This window comes from Centruroides sculpturatus, unplaced genomic scaffold, assembly GCF_000671375.1.
Source record: "Centruroides sculpturatus isolate CEXI.00-Female unplaced genomic scaffold, Cexi_2.0 scaffold662, whole genome shotgun sequence".
Taxonomy (NCBI): domain Eukaryota; kingdom Metazoa; phylum Arthropoda; class Arachnida; order Scorpiones; family Buthidae; genus Centruroides; species Centruroides sculpturatus.
Window position 1 is genome coordinate 368,803 of NW_019385051.1, and position 22,977 is coordinate 391,779.

Sequence of the window (22,977 nt, forward strand, 5' to 3'; positions counted from 1 at the left end):
GTTTCCATCTAATTTAGTCGGTGATCTCGTTATATTTTTATATTGCTTATTGTTTCTGTGCCACCGTTCGTTGACCTATGGAAAAATTTGATTTAGGAGAGAGATGCATTTTATGAATGTACGGTACCTTATTTGTATTAAACACATAAACTAGTGAATTAACTCATTATTCTACAACTCGGAAGACTCATCTGGATCACCTCCATCTGATATGCTTTCATCACCAAGTTTAATCTCGTCGCACTTGGGGCAGAAGGTTGCGAACTTGGTGCAGATCTCATGCATCCACCTTCTGCACCATACACATTCTATTCAGTCGCAGGACTTGCCACGTTTAGCGTAGTAGTAGCTACGACAGACGCAACAGTAATCAGCATTATTGAAAGAGGCTGATGTACTCGACTCCCTTTTAGGGCTCGTTTCTTTGTTCTCTTCCGAGAAGATTTATTGAGTTGGCTTTCCTTTTATCTTATCCCGATTTTCTTTTTGTTTTCATTTTCGTCAACGCAAAGACGGATTAAAACGGTCTTTATAGCCATTTTTGTCATGTCTTTATATCATGCTGTGCCTTATATTTCTGCTGTTGATTGGATTTCTTTCTTCGATTTCTCTTTCATTATAGGAAACAGACAAAATGTTACCGGACAAGATTAAGGGAGTAAAGTAATTGGGAAAGCACTTATATGTCCTTCTTGATCAGATATTCAATGACCAGGAACAACCGATGCTCAGGGACATTTTTAGGTGAAGGACCTACATATGTCTCTTTCACAAGTCGGGCAGATATACGCAGACAGCTGAGAATTACAAAATACACTTCTTTATGACTTCCAGGAATAAATCTGTGGTAAATGCTGTAATAAAAACGCATCACTAACGTCAAATTCTCCTTTGATTTGTCAAGCCTAAACTTTTTCTGTCATGGTCTGTCATGTCTAAGTGATTTCTACATTGAAGACTGGTCTTTGGTTTGAAATCGTAAAGGAAAGGAATCGTGTTTCGTTGTCGGTGATCACTCTGCTCATTAGATAAGGATTCTTGTCGATTTTGTCAATGAATAACTTTACTCATCAGAGTGCGAGCTTCACATTGTTTGTTCGTTAAATCTCTTAGAGTAAGATATTTACAGAAACGGTGAGATATTCTTGAGGTTTCTCCGCTCAATATTAAATGAACTGAACCGCGAGAAATTCTCGAAAAGTTTTCCAGATTTGTCGATAGTCTGCCTGCAATTTTCTCCGATCTCTTCTCTTATCTTCTGATCGTCTCATCATTTCTTGTAGTAACTGATTCTTCGAGATGACGTTTATCTTGATTCGATTCCAGATGATCTTTTAAATCCTTACGCTGTTTGTAAATCTGTGTTCAACACACAACACATAAATTTTTCGCCTTTCTCTTAACGGAGAATATTGAAAGTTTCCACAAAGATTTCACAACTTTCACACAAAATTTGATATTTGCTCGCTGCTCCAGATGTGTCATTTCTTAGACATCAATTTTCTCTGATACGGCTATAAAAACTCGGCTTTATCGCGTTGCTAATAATTGAGACAGGAAATACGAATGGCAATTGGGCATATTCATGACTTGGCTTATAAAAACTGATACTCCAGTCTCTGACAATCTCACGAAACCTTAAATTTTCCATTCATCTTTGACTTTACTTCGTATATTTATATATAAATTCAGTAGACTAGCAATTCTCGAAATATCAATCAGCATACTTTCTGGAATATGAAGTTTTGATTGGTAGCAGAAAAAAAATTATCTTTACCTGCTTTTGTTGTTTTACTTTAATGAACACGAAAGCGTGCATCAAAAAACTCGAAGAGAAGAGGAGAGAACAATTGAAAAGTTCGTCACCGCATGCGAAAGAAACAAGATAATAAAACAGGAATAACGACTTATTAAAAGATGGGAAAATTAGTGTCTTAGCGTGATACAATTACATTTTTCCTTTTTTTTTTAATAAAAGGTATGTGAAATTCTATCCACATTTATCAATAATTTTTACAGTTAGTTTTCCCATTAGTTATTAGCCAGACATTATTAGAAAACCTACATAACTTAAACAAAGGATTATTTTTCATTTACAAAGTATGTTTTTTATCCTAAAATTAAAATTATTACTCTCCCCATTTCTTGAACCTGGAGCGACTTTTAACCGTGACCGAAAGGATCATAAGACATTCGACCGAAGTTACATCACGATAAGCGTTTCTAAATCAGTTTTCTGAACTGAGTGTTAAGATGGATTCCTGGATTTTTTATTTATTTTTATTTAAAAAAAGGAAGAAATGTTCCAAATATTTAAAATTAGGACTTTTATAATTTAAAAAGTTTTCGTTTCCATTTTATATTTATACGTAATTTATCATAGATCATTAATTTAATTTTTTAATATCAGAAATACATGTTTTATTGATTTCTGAAATTTGAAATTTACAGTTTTCTCTTCTTAGAATTTCAAATAATTTCAACTCTCATTGTCATTGATTAAAATTATTATTATTGATTGACTTTTGATTTTACAGTCGATGAACCTTGCGAATTAGGTTGCGAAGGATTAAATTATTGCAACAAATTTAATTATCGTCCGACCGAACTGTTTCGAAGCTGTGATGTAAGAGCCGATCAAGCAGCCTATCATGACGTGGAATTGTGGAAGGGAGGGATTATTCAAATGCCCCGAATGCCTCAGATAAAAATCCCAGTTCTGGATATATCCGAATGTCAACCGGATAAATGGAAAGCCATAGCTTGCATGTTGCAAATTAAACCATGTAGAAATCAACCGTATCCGAATATGATATGCAAGTAAGATTTTATTTGTCTTTATTTGTTATATTTCTATCGTTTAATAATTTAAATGTCTTAATTAAGATAGTTTATCACTATATAATAATGATATTTTACAACGTTCATTTATAGCAGGCTTGGCCAATTTATAGTTGGATGTGATCGAATTTCATGAGTTAAAAGTATCAATAATCTATCACCATATTTTTTATTCTTTTATGAAAGTTTATTAATCCACTCTTATTAAATTATGCTGCAAAAAAGACTATATTTATTAATTTCACGGTAATTGACGTTTCAGATGGCCTATATTTAGTAAAGACACTAAGCCATAAACTAAACAGCATCATTTATCATTCACCACTCACCACACAAAAAGAAATTATTTTCATTCATTGTATAGGTCATATCTTTCTCTTCTCTTTGGCACACTCATTTTGAGCATAACTGAAATTGTTTATGGCACAATAAAACATTTTTTTTAAAATAACGATGTAACCTAAATACGAGCATCGACACAAAGAGCATGTTTCTCTTCCTCGTGTTTCTCGTTCGGTATCTGCATGCGCTCTTTTAACTATGCTTTTTGCAACGAGAAATATATCAAATTTTTGGGCTGCAATTAGAAAAAAATGTAGACCTATAAATTCCCACTGTTGTCCGTCCATCGCTTTTCCTTAATCTCGAAAACGGAGTTAGATGAAAGACGAGACCAAATATAGAAACCTTATAGGCAGGGGACCCTGAATAACTATATAGGAACGTCTGTCGCAAACCGGAAGTCACGTTATTTCAATTCATAAATTATCCCCTGAAAGGTGTTAGATACTGAAAAGTGTTAAAGGTGAAGATCGGCACTATGCTATTGTTAAAAGTATGATGTACTGTACAGGAGCAAGACACTAGTAATTTGAGGTGGAAAGCATATATTTTAAATTAAATAAAATTATAGCCCGGCATTATGACGATGCCTCACTAAATAATTGTTCGTTTCATTTATTTTGTATAAACATTTCATAAAATTTAGTATTATTGCCTTAATACTAAATTGAATTATAAGAAAAGCTTTAGTATTCACTTATACTATATTTATGAATTTTTATTTTATTTTTGAATATTATAACACAGTAGAATATATCTAAAAAGTTTATTATAACATATTTTGTGTTTTATTTGTTAAAATACTCCTTATTGCAAATTAAGTTGTTAGAAATTACATATTTATTTTCTAATTGCTGTACTTCCCAACATACAAGATGCACTTTACCAAACATTAGACACGGGATGACGTGTTTTAGACAAATAAAGATAGCAGTCCGGTTTGAGTAGGGTTCTCAGTTAGACACTTGATATGTGGAAAAACAAATGCGCTGATTTTGACTCAATTATCTTTGTACCAACAAGAAAGAAATACACAATTATAAGTTATTTTGTTTAAAAACAAACGAAAACAATACATGCATCACCTATATATAAAGCTATGTATACGTATTCGTTTCGTTTGTTTTCCAATACTGAATAATAATAATAAAATATACTAGAAAGTAGAATGCTTACTAGAAACCATACTACAAATCGTAACGTTTCTTAAATAAAAGATATATGAGAGACTCATCATTAGGTTGTCTCAAGGCTCAAAATTATAAGTGCATCTTACATTGCGGGAAATACAATAATTTATATTAAGCTAATTATAACCTCTTTGGTTATTTACCCAATCTCTAGCAGATGACATTAAAAATGTAATGCTTTTTCTATGGGAAAATCCGTTTAAAAAATTCTAGAAAATGAAAGCAGATAGAACCTAACAGTTTTTTTGGGTTAGAATCCTGTTTAATTCTTTTATTAATGTACGGTTCAGAATTTTGAAATCCGAATTCATTAATTTTCTAGAAATTTTTTAAACGGATTTTCTCATAGAAAAAGCATTACATTTTTAATGTCATCTGCTAGAGATCGTGTGCATAACCGGAGGTTACGACCAGCTTTAGTAATAAAATTTTAATTTTTATAACAATGCATTTATTACTTTCTTTTTCAACATAGATCTGATTGCATAAATATTTTGAGCCAATGTATTGATTACAGTCAGCTTGAAGAAGGACAGACACCATCTACATTTTGTGAAATCTTATCACCACAATGGGAGAATTCGGCTTGCATATCTTTAGGACCTTATCTTGGTTAATATATTTTATTTAATTTTTTAACTTTTTTGTTAATTGGTTTTTTATTTAATTACAAAACTGAAAAACAGGAAAATTTTAAAACAGAATTCATCCATTTAAAGATGTGTAAGAAAAATCTGCACAAAAATCAAACGTCTTTATTTTTAAAATAGCCAAGAACACAAAATTCAATTAAATTAGCAAAGTTTGACTTGATGCGCTGTTTCAACTCCGTTTCATTTTCGGCAGACCACGCATAATATGCAGCTGAGAGATCCTTAATTCGAAAACAGAAAACACAGACCACCCGAACGGTGTTTCTTCAGGAATGGGATCAACGTCTTCTTAATACACCCACTTTTGTATATTTCTTTGTTGATTCAGAGGCGACAGAGTTCTACGAATGCTTCATATCTTCCTTTTGGACTGATTGCTATCAAAACGAACACTTTCTGAGGACATTTTGCATGGCGCTTAAATTTTACCTGTGGATCAATCTCAATTCCTATCCTTACAATAGTATGAGTTGTTTCCAACGTAGTCACTTTCATCAAAGGTAAAATGTGACTTATCTTCCATAATAACGTCCAGTCCGTTTAAAGCTTTGAAATTTTCCTGGGGCATTTCTCGCAGAAAAGTCCTTTGCAATTTGAGTTGATTTTTCGTATATTTTTGGGCTGTCTATCATTTTAATTCTTTTTCTCTCACTCTCTGGACATCTAGCAAAAGATTTACCACTTTCCAGCCTTTCTACGACGTTGTAACTGTCCTTCTTGTCATCTCAATATCAACTAAGTGAAGTTTCTTCGCTTTCTTCATGCTGTTTATGAAATTTTTCAAGTACTGTACAGTTGTTTGCTGCTCCATTTTCTTTACGTTTGGAATTTTGTTATCATGAGAGCATGAACGTAAATCTATGACGTCTGAGCAACAGACGTCATAGATTTACGTTCTACAATCTACTCTACCACGTTCTCAAATGTACTTTTTAAAAAAAATCATCAAATATGGCTGCCAAAATTGTGCAGATTTTTAGTTTGCACACTTATAATTTATTTTTGTATGTTCCAGCTGGATATATACTAATGTGAAAATTTATACTTTCAGTGCAATGTCAAATTAAGTGAATTAATTTTTATAAACTTTTATACGTGAAATATTAAGCAAAATTTAGCAGTATATATTTAAATTTGTTTGAATCAAATAATTTAATCAACAAAATTTTTATTTTTGTATTTTTAATTTCTCTAAATTATATTGTTTTTGTGCATGTTTAATTGCAATTAATGCTATGTTTATGCCAGCGTTGCATTTAATATTTTTCATAAATATTTTATTTTATAATTACATTCAGATTCAGTTAAAGTGGCTTCAGATTCTTGTTAGGCTAATGATTACATCAGTAGTTCCCAAACTGTGTGTCCTGCTCCTAGAGACGCGCCACCAAAACTATTTTGGGGCGCTGGGACAGGTTAGCTATTATTTTAATTATCACTGATGCGTTAACACCGTTTGTGCAGTGAATTTTTTGGATGCCTATCTAAAATATGCATCTTGAGAAGAGAGGAGAGAGAAAGAGCCGTCTCATTAGAACTTTTTACATAAATACAAACCTTTTTTTATTTTTTTTCAGAATTAAGAATGTCTTTTTATGTTAATAGAAAAAAAATGACAAAGAGCAGTTTTTGTATATTTTTACTTCTGTTTTGTGGTAATCTTAAATTTGTAGTCAATGAATGTGTGGTATATGAAAATAGTTATATCAAATATATTTTATATAAATATATTATTTATTCTTTGCCTAAGAACTATTACTTTCTTTATTTGTTTATATCGTTTAAATATAATACCAACACTCCAATTACTGTTAGGTAGTACAATACAAAGAGCCATACTACCTAGCATGGGTTCCCCTTTCAAAACTATATATAGGACAGACTGGGAGAATCGCGGAAAGATATTTTTTTAGTCTGTATCTCGAGACCCGTTAGAGAACACTTAGATCTTTTTATGTCAATTGATACCTCAATCCGTTGGCTATCGTATAGCACAAGACATTAAAAAAATCTAACCTGTTTTTTTCCTGAAAATAAAGACTATGCATTGTCCGGCTTCTCCTGTGTGCGAAGTAATAATAGTTTTCTATTCGACGGGACAGCCTAGAAAGTGGACAAAATTTTGCATACAAAGGAAATAAATAAATGAAATATTATTTATTTACACATATTTATTAGAAATTGAAGTATAATAGATTCGTCAATTTATATAAAAGAGAAATGAACAACTCAGATATTAAAACAGCACAATTTTAAATTGCATGATAAGGATCTGCTCCTAACCATAAAACTAAAGTATTAATGAGTAAAATATTATGAGAAAAAACGATAAAATATGTTGTAAAGTGATTCGAGACAATTTTAGGTACTATAAAGCTGTTCGTGGTGCCCCAAATCGCCATGTTTGATCTAATCTTTGAAAAGAGAGACGTTACTAAATTTTAATATAGACTACAATAATTTTAATATATAATAAGATATACAATGTATAACTAAGAGTCCTACTGTTTTATTAAAGTTTTATATATAAATCACTCTAATAAAACAGAAGGACTCTTAGTTTATGTAAAAAAGAAAAAAAAAGGAAAAGTTTTTACTAAATTTTATATACTTTTGAAACAGTTTATTTTTCAAATCAGATTTGTACTGCTTTCCAGGAGTATACTAGCTATACATAAACTTTCATCCTAAGTATTTTCGGGCTACAAGCCCATTATCAGAGGCTTCAACATATAGTATTTCACAAAATTGGAACATACAGTAGGATATATGATATCTAATTTCGACAGTTTTCAAACAGAAGAGTCTAACATTATCAAATTAAAATACAGCTTTCAAACTTCAAAATTATATCGTTAAGTACAAGTTAAGACTCTTATTTAAACTTAATTAAAACAGACTTAAACTGTCAATACTTTTGCTTAACAATTCGTTTTTTTTTTCCCATTATTTCTTCCTTCCTTCTACCCTTCTCTCCGGGTAACATTTCCATGAATTAGGGAGTAAATCTGAGTCCTAATAATGACTTAATTATCCTCTAAGCATCGTTTGTTTATCTCTAATTTCTCTGCTTGCGAGATATTCTCTTATTCCCTGATTTCCTGCAAACCATGCGCATCATTCCACAGGATCTTATTACCTGTTTTCTTGCTCTATTCAACTAATGCCGTCGTCTTTCGTCTCCTCTTAACGTCCTCTTTCTTCCTTAAGCAAAACACGTAATGATTTCGTAAGCTAAACAGTTTCCTTCAGCATCCTGCATAGGAACTTCCTCCGCCTTCTCTTCTTTTTTTTTTTGCATCAGACTTATGAAGGATAAAAATATTTTTATTTTCTGTATGAAATTCTTTAAAACACAATATGAAAAATTAGTTTAGTATTGGAAACTATTTTAAAATATCGTATTTTGAATTGTCGTTAAATATTTCTTTTTGTAACTCTTTTAAATTAAGGATTAAAAAAATACTAGTATTGGTACATTTGAATAATCAGTTTATTTTCTTTTATAAAACAATTGTTGTCTTGTGTGAAATGGTTTTACATTTAAATTCCAATATTTTCATTTGTTTTTTTAAAATTCATAATATTTTTCATATCAGAAAACCGTTCGAAATATTTTAATGTTAGAATTGAAAGATAATGTTAAATGTCTATTTTCTACTTGAAATAAAACTCTATAATAAACTATTAAATAATTGAATTGAATCACTTATTAGTAAGATATATATACTTGCAGTCATGAAATGTCAACATAATTTTGATTTAATTTACCTCTGGTGGATAAAACCTCTGAAGACTGGCGGGGTCGCACCTCACCAAAGGGTTTGCCACATAGATTTTTTTTTTCAAGTTTTTTTATTTGGATAATAACTAAATAGGATCCAATTTCCTATACAAAGTTCTCTCTGGAGGCATTCCCTTTGTTGCATTATCTTATCCGATCAGTCTAATCCAGTTATATCTTCAAGAAAATTTCAAAGAACTGATGAATATAAGAATGGCAGATATATTTTGGACCTCTGTTAGAATATTGATAGAATTCAAACATTTGCTATTTGTTTAAAATTAACACAAATTTTTATATTTAAAATTTAATAATTTAATATAAATCTTTATAACTTTATTTTGTAATTTGTGAACAAATAATACGATGATGCACGGTATTCTATTCAAGTCTTTATTAATATATATTTATATTTATTTAGAAGTTTTGTCTAATTTTATAGTTGTCTGTGTTTTATGAACTATAACACTTTTTGTCATTTGTTTTTGTAAAAATGCCATCTGAATAGCTATTCCTTAGCTATTAAATATTTTACTGTTGTTAATCTATAACTAAGTATCTGGTATTATTAATAAACAAATATTCTTGATAATTCTTCAAATATGCTTAATTAATATTCTAAAATTGTTCTTAAATTTAATTTGTAATTATCGTACAGTACTTTATGAATAATTCAAATTTATTTTTCAGTCGATAGTAAGCACGATGGAAGCGCTACAGAAGTGTCTCATCCATGCAAGCCAAATCCCTGTAATTCCACAGAAGTTTGTTTAGTTAATCACGATTGCAAATTTGGACAAATTTGTATTCCATATAAATGCACTCCTGGTGAGTTTAATGTGTTTTTAATTAATTTAAACAGAAATCATTTATTGTTTCGTGCCCCAGAATGGTAATCTGATGGCTTGACCATCTTGGCTATCGGAACATAATTTGTGTCAGTCAAATCAGATGAAAAGCGAAAAAAATAATTCGAGAAATTTTTTGTTTAAAACCTTAACAGTAGCATAATTAAAGATTGTTTTTTCTTTTAATTGCCAATAATTATATTAAAACTGTATACAAATAATCTTGTTATAGAGTAGGGAAACTTTTTAAAATAAAAGTATAGTATAATCACTTTTTAATCATTATACCAGTAATTAATGTTTATTCTGATATTACGTGCACTTGTATATTTATATTATAATTATTACACTCTTGCTTTAGGTTGCAGAGTTGGAGAAATGGCTCAAATAATTGTACCACAAAATACATACATCCAAATCCCTAATATTATACAGAATCAAGAATGCCGTGTAGTATGTAAATGTAAACCTTATAGAATTATTGACAGTTGCATTTCTGTTAATTGTATTACTGACAAGGATTGCATTAATCCCGAGAAGAAAAATAATTACTACATTGATGAGAAAATAGGTAATTCTTTTAACCTGTATATATTTAATATGATATTATGAATCATTTTAATTTAATGAATGTATTTTGCAGCTCACAACACTGAATTTTATGACGATGATAAAGTATGTGTGTGTTTTTCTGGAGAAATAAAATGCTTAAGACAATTTAAAGTAATGAATAAAAGAATTGAAAATGGTTAGTTTTTAAAATTTATTATCTAAATATCTAAAAATTAGTACGATGAATACTATACAGGGTGTATCAGAATGACGTTTTAAAAATTTGGGGGATTGTAGAGGATGAAATTTTGAACGTTTTGATATAAGGAACCCATAACCGGAAATGTAATAGAAAGTTTCTACAGCACTTTGCACTTTGCAGTCGGTATGCTGAATGAAACAGCAGAATACAGTATTTATGACAAGTTTTATTGGAAAAACAGTAGAGTACAATCAAACTGTAAATCGAATCAGTGGCTGCACTACTTTAGAGTAAATGTTCAATGTGACGACCACCAACTTCGTTACATAACGTGCAACGACAAACTATTTTTTGTCCGACTCTCTGTAAGATGCCATGCTCTCCTCTGATGGTATTAAATGCTGTAAAGATGCGCTCCGTAAGTTCATGAACTGTTCCTACAGGTGTAGCCTACACAAGGGACTTTACATAACCCCAGAGGAAGAAGTCAAGAACAATAACATGACGTCAATGGACGGAAGGGTAGCTACCAAAGTGAAGGGTAGTAAAGCACTTCCTACTGCTGTAGAAACTTTATATCATAATTCCGGCTATGGGTTCCTTATATCAAAACGTTCAAAATTTCATCCTCTACAATCCCCCAAATTTTTAAAACGTCATTCTGATACACCCTGCACACCCTGTACAAAGTTTGGTTTGATGACGTTTTATTTAATGAATATTTAAAAACTATTTCCTTTTAATATCGGTTTGTAATTTGTAAAATAAGATATGCATATAAATTCTTTATTTAGTTCTTCCATGCAAGTGTCCATATCATTATATCCCAGTTTGTGGTATTAATGGGAAAACCTACATCAGCCCTTGTATTGCTAGGTAAGCTTATAATAATAATAGTAATAACTTTTTAAACATTTTCACAATAGTATAAATTAAGTAACAATTTAGGAAATCTTGCAAATCAATAATTTTTATGTAATTAATAGTAAATTGGTTTTATTTATAAAATTCGAATTGTAACATTAATTTTTAATATAATATTTAAACAATATAATTAAAACTAAGTTTATAAATGAAATTGTTCATTTAGAAGCAGGGCCATCGAAAGGGGAGCTGGGAAATTTTTCCGGGATTGGAGAAAACTTAGGGATCTGTAATGATACCTACCCTATAAAATTAACATTACTTTTACTAAAGGAAAATAAAATCTTTAATACTTCTTTTTGTTAATAAAGAAACATTCTACGTATTTATTTTGCTCAAAAAACAAAAAATATGGCAAAATGGGCCCTGGTTAGAGCGGGTCTATACAAGACTGATTTTGGAATGCAAAACCTGAGAAATTATCATAAAAACAATTTGTAGAAATTTGGGACACTTTAAATATTTACTCAATATTCCTTTTCTTTATCACAATATTGGTTTTTCCTATTGTACAGATTACTAATAGAAAACAAGTAGAGTACAGAATAATAATATAGTACACTATACACACAGTCGACCCCCCTATATATACTGTTGATTTTTCCGTTTTATATAAATTCCATGTAATAAGTATTAAAATGTGAGTTCAGACACAACTAAATTTTAACAAACAGGTTTCTAAACAAGTAACCACAATCACAAGATTTAGTGCCAAAATCACTAGATTGGCCCTTGTACACTATGTCGCATCGTTGAACTCAAAGAAAATGTTAATGTTGGAGAGTGGAAAATTTCAACTATGTACAGTACTTTGTACTTACTAAATATTAAATATCTTTTAAGAATTTTTGCAAGTTCTTAAATTTTCAGATAATGTTAGATAAATAATATTTCGGTTATTATTTTGTGAAATTAAATAATTAAGATATATACGGCCTAAATGAATTAATTTCAAATTATTCCAAAACAGATGCATTGGCTTAAAAGACGACCAGTACGAATTTGGTACATGTTCCAGTATGGATCCCTGTGAGTTTAATCCTTGTCAGAAATATCAAAGGTATTTTATTATAATAGAAAACAAAATAATGTTAAAAATTCTTTTATAATCAATCATTTAATTTCCTTATTAGGTGTATTCCCCATAAACAGTTTTGTCTCAGCATTAAGCATACTGGATGCAAACAATATTTATGTGGTAAGCTACAACTCAATTCAGTCTGAAAGTGAAATTAGCTTATTTATGATTATGTTTAGGTAAATATCCAATCTGAAAAATGCAGAATTTATAGGATTAAAAACATAGTCTAATATTGTTATACATGGCAATAGCAAAATTTCTATTATTCCAAGCAATTTCATTACTATTAAATTGATAAATTTATCGTTTAATGATATTTAATGTGATGTATTTTGATCTCATTTCAATTAATTTATTAAGTGAAATGAGATCAAAATACATCACATTAAATTCAATATTTTAAAAGTTCTTCATGATAAATTATTTTACCTAAACTTTTAGGAAAGAGCTTATCTATATTCATTTTATAAACATGTTAAATAATAAGAAAAAATTATCAAAATCCTTTTGCTATTTTTTAAATGTTAGTTCTAATGTTACGAAAGAATGAATGTATAGTTTGATCATAGCATTAATTTTTCAAAACAATTTATTTTTATTGTTTACTTACAAATAACCCTTATTAATATTTCAATTATATTTTACAGTGAATATACGAAATTGTTCGAAGCAAGCAAATTTGACCGTGTGCGATACAGAAGGAAACGAACACTCAAATTTATGCTTTATGTTGAATGCAGGAAAAACTTTAGCATATTTAGGACACTGCAAGGTAATTACTAAATTACATTGTTTAAATACAATCAGATTAAAATACTAGAATAAATAAACATGTAAATGTTCATACATATACTAAATTATTTTCACAAAAGTATTCTCTATTTTAATGTCTTATTGCAATAGAAAAATTGTGAAAGTAAAGGTATCGTTTGTGGTCACGACGGAGAGACTTATAATAGCGAATGTGCTGCTCTGGCAAATTATGTAACTGTAGATTACAAAGGTTCCTGTACTGCAACACAATTTCTTTCATGTAAGTATCTTTTACACTTGTTACCATTAAAAAATGATAATATAGGGCTCGTTAATTCGTCACTTGATTAAATCATAACATCAAACGTTCAGGAATATCGTGTATGTATTTGCATACTGTATTGGCCCGAATATAGATCGACTCCAATTTTGGAGTTCTTGCCTTTGAAAAATAGTAAGACCCGAATATAAGTTGATCTTTTATCATTCATTTTATTTTCACACAAAAAATTTGGAAAGTCGTTTGAACCAATGTTTCATCAAAACTTTCATCATGTTGTTGGCAATCAACTGTATAACTATCAACTCTACTTTTTTTTTTAACAATGTTCCCAGCCTTTTTTGTTTTGTTTTAGGTCTTTTTCCACTCTGAGAGCACTAAAGGTTAGTACTGTGTAATGTTGGTTAGTAGAAGGTGTCACAAGATGGGGTCATAAGAAAACCTAGTCTCTTGTAAGGGCTCATAAAATTACGTATGTTGTGTTGTATATTATTCTATATTCGAATTTTCCCAGCTTTTAGAAGACTGCATGTTGAGAGAATTAAAGAGTTGATATTTATCGTTGACAACAAATACCGATGACCGACATTCAAAAAGAAATTACTATTGTGGAGAAAAAGTTGAATGATAAAGATGTAAATTACTACTTTCCTGCTCTACACACATGTTTAGAAGACAATGATTTGGAGTTGAGTGAAGAACTTCCTCCACTCTCGTCACAATATCTCAACCCCATTCACTGTGCAAAGTGTGCAACGAAACAGAAACAACAGAACATCTTTTATACAAATGCCAAAGAACAAAAGAAGCATGGGAGTACACAAACACGCTTCTTCAGAAATGCGAAAAATGTAAAAATCAAAAATTTACTCTAAAGACAGCAACTTTCGAAGAAAAAGAAAACTGGTGTGAACGATGTGAAATAATACTTGCCGAAACAAGATTTATACCAGACATGCGAAAATGCGGCTCTTTTTGAGTTACACGCGGCTCTTGCTGAAAGTGTTAATTTCTGCTTTTTATTATTATTTTTTACAATTTTATTTCCACAATTTTGTGAAAATATGTTTATTAAAAAAATTCAATATTTGTTTTATATTACATTTATACTACATAATAAAATCGCGGTACAGAACTGNTTCTTGTATCTGGGTTCATATCTTTTATCCAGTTTTTATTTGATGTCATATGTGACGTAGCAGCGGAGTCGATAACCCATTCTTCTTCTTTGTTAGCTCCTTTGTCTCGCGTGAACCAAGCTCTTTCCGGGGGCTTAGCATCGACGTATCTGACTTTGGTTTCTGATTTTTCTCTTCTAGTTTTTGCTCCGACGTCATGCGTGCGATTGCGATATCGGTCGTTCTTCTGTTCGTATTTCTGCGAGTTTTCTGGATTGTACAAGCATGCTGAAGATTTGTGTCCGAATTTTCCACAAGTGAAACATCCTTTCTCTTTTACGTATTTGCCCTTTTGGGATCTTGAACGAAAAGCCGATTCGCGTTCGTTGTATCGGGAGGTGCTTGCTCTGTCTTCTTCCTTTTGGAAGGCATACTCTAGATCGTTCATCGTCGCGTCCTTTATGCTTTCGAGTTTTCAAGCGATATCATGGTATTTAGGGGGCAGTCCGTCGGTTATTAAAGTTATCAATTCCGTTTCTTCCATTCCTAAATTTACCATTTTGGCTTCTTCATTTAGTTCACGAGCCCTTCTGATATATTCCTTCCAATTTTCGTCCCTGTCCATTTTTAATTTCGAGAGCTTTGATCGACACATTTTTCGCTTCGTGTCTAATCGACCTTCGTATCTCCGTTCTAGGTCTTCCCAAACATCGCGTGCAACGTTTAGATTCAAAATTAGACTAACCGGGTGTTCTTCCATTGTGCATGTGATGATTCTAAGAGCTTCGCTGTTTTTCTTCCTCCATGTGTCATAGGCTGCCTTATCTTCCGGAGCGGCTGTTTCTCCAGGAATTTCTGGTCTGGGTCTTTCGAGTACGTGCATCAGATCTTGACCTTCCAACAGATTCTTTATTACGTATTTCCATATTAGGTAGTTCGATCCATTTAACTTGGGTATCGAGCTCAGTCCTTTTGCTTTCTCGGCCATCTTTCTTTTGTTGTCTCAGTACCTTTCTTCTTCGGAAGCCTTAGTCGAAAAACTTAGATCACTTGGGTGAGTTATTCCTTAAGCGTTTTCTGCGTTTTTTGAGTTTCCTGGGTTTCCTGGGCCCATAACCGATTGTTGGGAGAATATAAATGACTTACACATATAAGATTAACGGTAACAAAAAGATCTTTATTTTCACATCTGATCAGTTCGAAGGCAGCAGAGCAAGTGGTCACCAGATGGACAATGTGTTTACATAATGGGTGTACGTTATGTCACCCCGACACCTGACCAAGGGTTCACACGTTTTGGGTGATTTACTACAGGGTGGGAGAAGTTCCACGAAACTGCTACAAAACAATACTACAGATTAAAATGTGTTTTATAATTTTATTTACAAATGAAACATAATCTTATTAATTTATGTTTATTTTGTTTTTTAACCACATATCTCGTGTCGGATAGCGTAGACTAAAGTGTAAAATATGCCCGTTCAAAATCCGTTAAAAAATTTGTTTTTCTTTGTGGCAATTTTTAAATCAAAGGAGTCGCGGAGATTTATACTCAACTTAAGGGAACCATGGCCCAAAAAGTTTGAGAAACGTGTATTTAGTCGATTGTTTTGAACAGTCGATTAATCGATTATTTACAATCGTGCTAAATACTTAATTCCAGCGCGTAATTTGCGGGCTGCAGCATGACAGGTCATAACTTTGCTAGAGTTTAAAAGAAAACAAGTAAGTTACGCCAACATGTAATGATCGGTAACCACGGTAAAAAAATGCGAAGAATTACAAAAAACACATTCGTTTGGCAAAACATTGACGATAAAAATAAATAATTCAGACTCCCTGCTAATGAATTCATTGAGTGTTTGAAATATTTGCAAAAATCATTTCCTATTTATTCCAAGTTGATAAAAATATAACATAGTAAATGGTTTCTCAGTGCCAGTTGTGTGCCCGAATTCAATTACTGTATAATCAAAACATATTAGAACTTAATGGTAAAATATTATAATTTATTTTGGAAATATGTGAAATCATCCATAAATGATATCATACTAAAATTCTACATTTTAACCTTCTCCCCATGACATCTATTGTCACGTTATGACAAAGCTCCTCCTCACAAATGGTGTTACATTGGTCGTCACCCCTGGCGACAGTCTGCATTATTGCTACATAAATACACTGAGTCAATTACGTAATGGATATTAAAACTATTTATTTACACTTTTATCAAAATAAAACATTACATGTCAATAGCATTAGATGAATCAAAATTTTAGTTTTGCTACACATTGCTAGCAAGTTATTTAATTCCCAAGGATTTGTTAGGTGTTCATTATCGACACAATGGGACGAGTAAGTCCGGCATCACACCAGATCAGACAAGACAGCCTTAATCAAGACGTTTTGTCTATAGCATTTGACAGTTTAGCATCACACCGAGAGATCAAGATAACACTATTGAGCGTTGCTTCTTTATATTTCCTTTTCTTTGGTAGTAGTCTGAAAATAAACTAAAGTTTTGAGATTTCAGTAAACATTGTAAATAAGTCTAACTTGTAAATACTCTGCTTGGTCTCAGGTTCCGTACTCCGACAACAGAGTTTTGTGGGACCTTAGAAAAAAAATTATTTTTGAGGCTCTTCAAAAGAGCGATGAAAATAGATAAGTACTGTACAGTACCTAGTAGATTTATTTTGATCTACAATAATATGAAACGTTTAAATGTAGAAACAGACAGTAAAATACACAATAAACTAATAAAAATATTAAGTTTACCAATTTATTGTACAGTGCATAAGTGTACAGAAATTTACACACAAACCGCTCTCCTGTTTTTAGCAGCACTGAATTCATAAATTACAGAAAAAACGTTCAGTTCAGCAACAATCTTTCAATTGATTAAATCTAAAATGAAGAAAATTTCTCTTGACATATTATTCATTAGAGTTAGTTCTTGGTCGATTATAACTTTGAAAATGATCACTTTGGTAGAATTTCTGAGGCATCAGCAATCATTTTAGTATGGCCAAAACAGATTATAAGTATGATGTACTGTACATACAGTACAGTGCAGCACATTTAATTTTTGCTATCTTTTAGTGTTCTTACATAAAAGTTAATAACTTATTTAAGTGCAAAACTAAATTTTTAAGGAATATGTTTTAAATGTGACAAATTATGTTAAAAAAGCATGCATATTACTGATTAATGGTAAATGTGAAACATGACGTCACGTATCACTCTCCCCCTTATCACATTGTGAACTATTCCTCTTCCCACGAGGTATGACATCATTTATGGATAACACCTCTGAGACAATATATTATTAACATATTTTTATTCTTTTAGTAAAAACAAGTTGTAATGTAAGTTGTCAGCCACTATCTTCCAGACATTGCAATCCCTTATATCTTCCAGAATCATGCTGTCCTGTTTGTGGTAGGTTTATTATTTTAAAAAAATTCAGTCGTATTAGGTTAAGGAAAATATATTTAAATTTTATTTTTTAAATTTTTATCATTGAATTTTACATGTATTTCATAAAATTTCATATACTTAACACCTCGTAATTCTCTTCCCTGGGTAACCTGTATGCAATGCAGATCACTGGAAGAGATTTACGAGGGGAAAAATTAATTGAAATTTTCACCATCAGGAGAAAATGTAGCGCTGCAATGATGCTAATTATATTAGAAGACTATTTTGTTCTTATACACTTTGCATTGAATATTTAATATTTTAAATGGAGACAAGAGGGATAAAAGAAAATATCGAATTCTTTACCGTACATTTAGTACTTTTAAATAGAGGACACGCTATAATATCTATAATATCATCGGTCAAATATAATTATAAAAATTTTGATCTGTTATCTTAAGCGAGCCAATAAATGAATATATTTTATACGTGAACAATATGAAATAACGCGTATTTGCAAAGTAACTCGTTAATTGATCTTTTATTAAACTTAAATAATATTAACAAAAAGAATTTATATGAAATTTATAATTATTTTACTAAAATAATGGAAAAATATAAAAATTCTAGTTAATAATACCTAATATATTTAATAATAATTGTTTAAAAAATGTAAAGGGATAAAAAAGAATTGAATTATTTAAAAATAAATAAATAAATAAACTTTGTACAAGTCTTATAATAATATAAGAAATGTCGTGAAATAAAAGATTGAGTCTGGAAACAATAAAAAGATGTGTAATGAATACAATATTGTTGTAAATCATAAATGTAAAATTATTCTATACATTGATCGTAACAGGGAAATTATTCCCATTTATTAATAAAGATTGATGATGATGATGATAAATGAATATATGTTATATTAATTTTAAATATAATTTTGTAGGTGGGGCATTTCAACTATTATTCAGCCACAATATCTACGACCAAATAATTGGTGCAATAAAAGACGAACAACAGTCCAGGTTGAGCGCCGTGGCAAAAACTCTCCTGGAGCACGTCAATGTGGCGGAATGTGGTGTTTTCGTTTATTCCACGCAGGAAGCAAACATCGTTGTCTTGGTTTCTCCCACCGTGCGAAATGCCACCGCGCTTCAAGTCGAAGCGTGCACCAAAGAAGCCGAAAAATTACATTCTCTTTTTCGACAGAAAAGCCCAACGCTACTCACCAAAGTTCCACTCTCTTCTTTCTTAACATCGGTCATTGTAGAGAGCTTAGTTACGGACGGAACAGATTCGAGAACTTTATCGTCCATACTAGTCATACTTGTTTTATCTCACCAACTGTTTTGGTGACTAAAAATATGTAAATAATTAACGCATGGTGTCACATCTGTAAAAAATTTTTGGCATATATTGTATATAATAGAGATTCATCTTCCACCATGACCAAATTAATAATATAATTAGATGCTTTCTTTAATGGGATGATTCCAGAAAGCATTCACAATTATATATGAAAAGCATCTTTGTTTCAAGCTACAGATGCTTGTATTTTATAATGTGCACACACATTTCCTGTTCTATTGACAATTCAATGTTGTTTCAGAAGAAATGTTAAATATGCAACATTTAGGAGATAATTTATTACGTATTTAAATATTTTAAAACATGACAACTTTATTCATAGAAATTACAACTTTCATGTGTAAAATATTATATAATTTACTTGTATTATAAATACTATTTTCATTATATCCTAAAATTTAGATTGTAAACTATGAAAGGCTGAACTACATGATCTCATATATTTAAAGCATTTTTTTTATTTATTGTAAAAAATATTTTATGACAGATACTTTGTCTGCACAGACAAAGTTTACTCTGGTCCAGTCATTTTTCTATGTAAATAGAACAAAAATTATAGAACTGGATCTCAGTCAAGAAAATGGAGTTAATTACTTAAAAATGAAAGGGGTTGTCTAGGTATGAAGATTTTTAAAAATTTTCAATGCAATTAATTAATTATCTCTCATTACAAGAAAATGAATATTCAAAAATGTGTGTTAGTTTTTTTAAATTTTGCAATATATTAATGAATTAGATTCTCTAAGATTCATCAGTCATTGTTAACATCACCCTTATTCCAAATCTGTTGGCTTTGATTTTGCAGTATATTTTCAACATTTAGCAAAACTATTTTTACCAGAACTTTTTGTATATTTTTATTTTGTTGTTTGATAATGGCAATTCCTATGATGCACTCTTTTAAAGAAGAAAAAGAAATTAATAAGTAGAACTTTTGGAATTTTTACAAAAAATATAGCAATGTGGCATTTTGCAGCATAACAAATAATTTTTTATTTGACATTTTTAAAAGAATGGACATATGATGATCCGTTTTCAATTGATAGAATGAATAATTAATTGAAATGAATATATTAACTTAGCATTCAATATTTTATTTCAGTATTATTTATATATCTAGGTGTATATGCCATTTAGTTAATATTGGACTAATTAAATACCAATATGCATCAAACCTAGAAAATATATTAGTGTTTGCCTATATTTAATATGAAAAAGAAAAAACCAAACTACAGAAACTTACATTTTTATGCCTGTCATTGATAATATGGAGTAACAGTTGGCCGTCTAAGAGACTGCATTTTTAAGAGAGGTCAAAATCTTGAACAGAATGAATTTATTCAATCAAATTTTATTCTGGTCAACTTTCCAGAGCAAAAGAGTATTAGATCTCATTACAAATCTGAGTTCCATTTGAATAAATTCTCTGTAAATTTCAATTCTAGAATAAATCTTATTATTTTTTCCTACAAATTCTCATTAACATTTGTAACAATGAGATGAGTGTTTCTGAAGTATTTTTATTCATTTTTTTTTCCACAGAAATTATAATTAATTAATAATAATCTTTCCAAAAGATGCTATTATGTGAAATATACATTTTGGCAAATTATTTTTTGCCTTTGGTTTCCAAAATTTTAAACAGCAAGAATTCTAAATTATTTTTGTAATTTGGATTTAGAAAATGAAAAAGTTCTAAAACATTAAATTTTATGATTTAAAATGAAAATATGTCAGAATATGATTGCATTGAACAAGATATTTGACCTCAATCTTCCATTATTGATAATGGAAGACTGAATTATTTGGTATTGAATACTAACAGATCAAACAGAATAATGTTAAGGTAATTATTTTCTTTTGTTTCTTAACTAATTAAAAGTTCATGAATCCCATCTAGTCCACAATCAGTATTTTAAGTGTGAAGTTTATAATTTTCATGCTTATTGATATTTCATTTGATATCTTAATAGTTGGATTTAAAGAACAATTTACAGTATACTGTCGTTTGCAATCTGTACTCAGGGTTATAAAATATTCTTTATTCATTTCTAAGATTTCTGTAAGGGGAGAAAATCTCAAAATATCAATTTATTTATAAAACTTTAATATAAACTACTTTAAACTAAGATTGTTGTATATAACAAATTTAGATTAAATTTATTTATTATGTTTTATATTATATTCTAAAAAAAAATGTTCAAAATGTTTTACTTTGTTGAGTCTTACTAGATTATGCAATGTATAATGCAAATGTTAAAGGAAATATTAAAATTTTTTGATAAGAATATTGTGATTTTCAAAAATCTGTATATGTAATGGTACATTAACCCGTTCTACCTGTGTCCAAAACTTAAGGATAAACATAGTTGGCTAATGGTGATAGCTAGAAAAGTCTTGGTGATGAACCTACCATATTGTTGTGAGTGCTCTATTGTAGTTTGAGTTGGACATATTCCATCCTGACAGGTCTGTCTGTCTGGGTATTGGAAAGCACTTTCCAGCCATTCTTCATCTATGTCCAAGTGCATCGTGTATCTTTTCACCAAAGACTACTTACTTTTATTGCTTTAATTTGTAAAATCCTATAAGCTGTGTGTACTACCCTGTATCAGATGACAAGTAATATTGTTATTACCATATTTGTCTGCATTCATCTACAGTTCTCTCTCATTCTTCTCTCATACATCTCTCTATTCATGTACAAATGTTGTCTATCCTTAAGTTTTGGACATGTGTAATAATAGGATACATGAAATTAAATAAGTAACTATCAGTTAACTGATTCTAAAACAAGGGAAAAAATAAAATATTTTTTTTTTATAGTTTAACTTTTGCTATCTTTACTCTAAATTAAATGTTATTGAGACATTAGCCTATATACAAAGTTTTCTGCTGAAAATTGTTAGAAATTATGTAATACAATAAATGCAAAAGTGTACAAATTAAAAATAATAGGACACAACATTGCCAAAAAGGTGTTAATGAAAAAATAATAATAATGCAAAAAGCCAGCTTGAAATGATTATTATGTATCAAAAATTTTAAAAGAAATCATTTTTACAAAATAAGACCTAAACAACATTCAATATAAAAAATAAAGATATATAAGTACAAAATTAATGCTTAAAGATAACCTAAATGCAAGTGATTTTGATTTTCAGTTGAAAGTAGCATTTTGATATATGCTTAGTAAAAGTTGCATTTAACAAAATATATGGAAATTATATAATAATAATAATTAATATAAGATAATAATAATCTTAAAATTTTAATAATTATATAAGATCAAACTAAAATTTAACAGATAAAAATAGTCTTAGTATGAAGGGAAATCAAAAAGGCTTTGCTAATTGTTTGTTTCTCAAAATTTGACTGTTATTTCAGAATTTCAAAAAAGTCCAGTTCATACCCTATTTTTCTATGTAGTTTCCAAAACAAGCCAAATATTTCTCCCATTGTGGCAAAAGTTTTTGGATACCACTGTCATAGAACATGTCCAGTTGCTTATGCAGCCACATTTGAACTACTGTCTTCACATTGATGTCATTTTCAAAGCAGTGATCTACTAACTCCTCAAGGAGATAACAATAGTGATAATCACAAGATGCCAGATTC

General features: G+C 30.2%; 1 protein-coding gene across 1 annotated transcript in view; it reads left to right on the plus strand.

Moving 5' to 3' along the window:
- LOC111633950 (reversion-inducing cysteine-rich protein with Kazal motifs-like) overlaps positions 1–21,647 on the plus strand; it is a 39,898-nt gene extending 18,251 nt beyond the window's left edge. The window contains exons 11-22 of the mRNA XM_023378605.1: positions 2,538–2,820; positions 4,849–4,985; positions 9,501–9,638; positions 10,020–10,229; positions 10,302–10,406; positions 11,207–11,288; positions 12,307–12,396; positions 12,470–12,534; positions 13,065–13,189; positions 13,321–13,450; positions 17,920–18,009; positions 18,938–21,647. Of these exons, the coding sequence (XP_023234373.1) occupies positions 2,538–2,820; positions 4,849–4,985; positions 9,501–9,638; positions 10,020–10,229; positions 10,302–10,406; positions 11,207–11,288; positions 12,307–12,396; positions 12,470–12,534; positions 13,065–13,189; positions 13,321–13,450; positions 17,920–18,009; positions 18,938–19,347 (1,865 nt within the window). The 3' untranslated portion in view covers positions 19,348–21,647. The remainder of the gene's footprint in view (positions 1–2,537; positions 2,821–4,848; positions 4,986–9,500; positions 9,639–10,019; positions 10,230–10,301; positions 10,407–11,206; positions 11,289–12,306; positions 12,397–12,469; positions 12,535–13,064; positions 13,190–13,320; positions 13,451–17,919; positions 18,010–18,937) is intronic.
- The last annotated feature ends 1,330 nt before the right edge of the window (positions 21,648–22,977 follow it).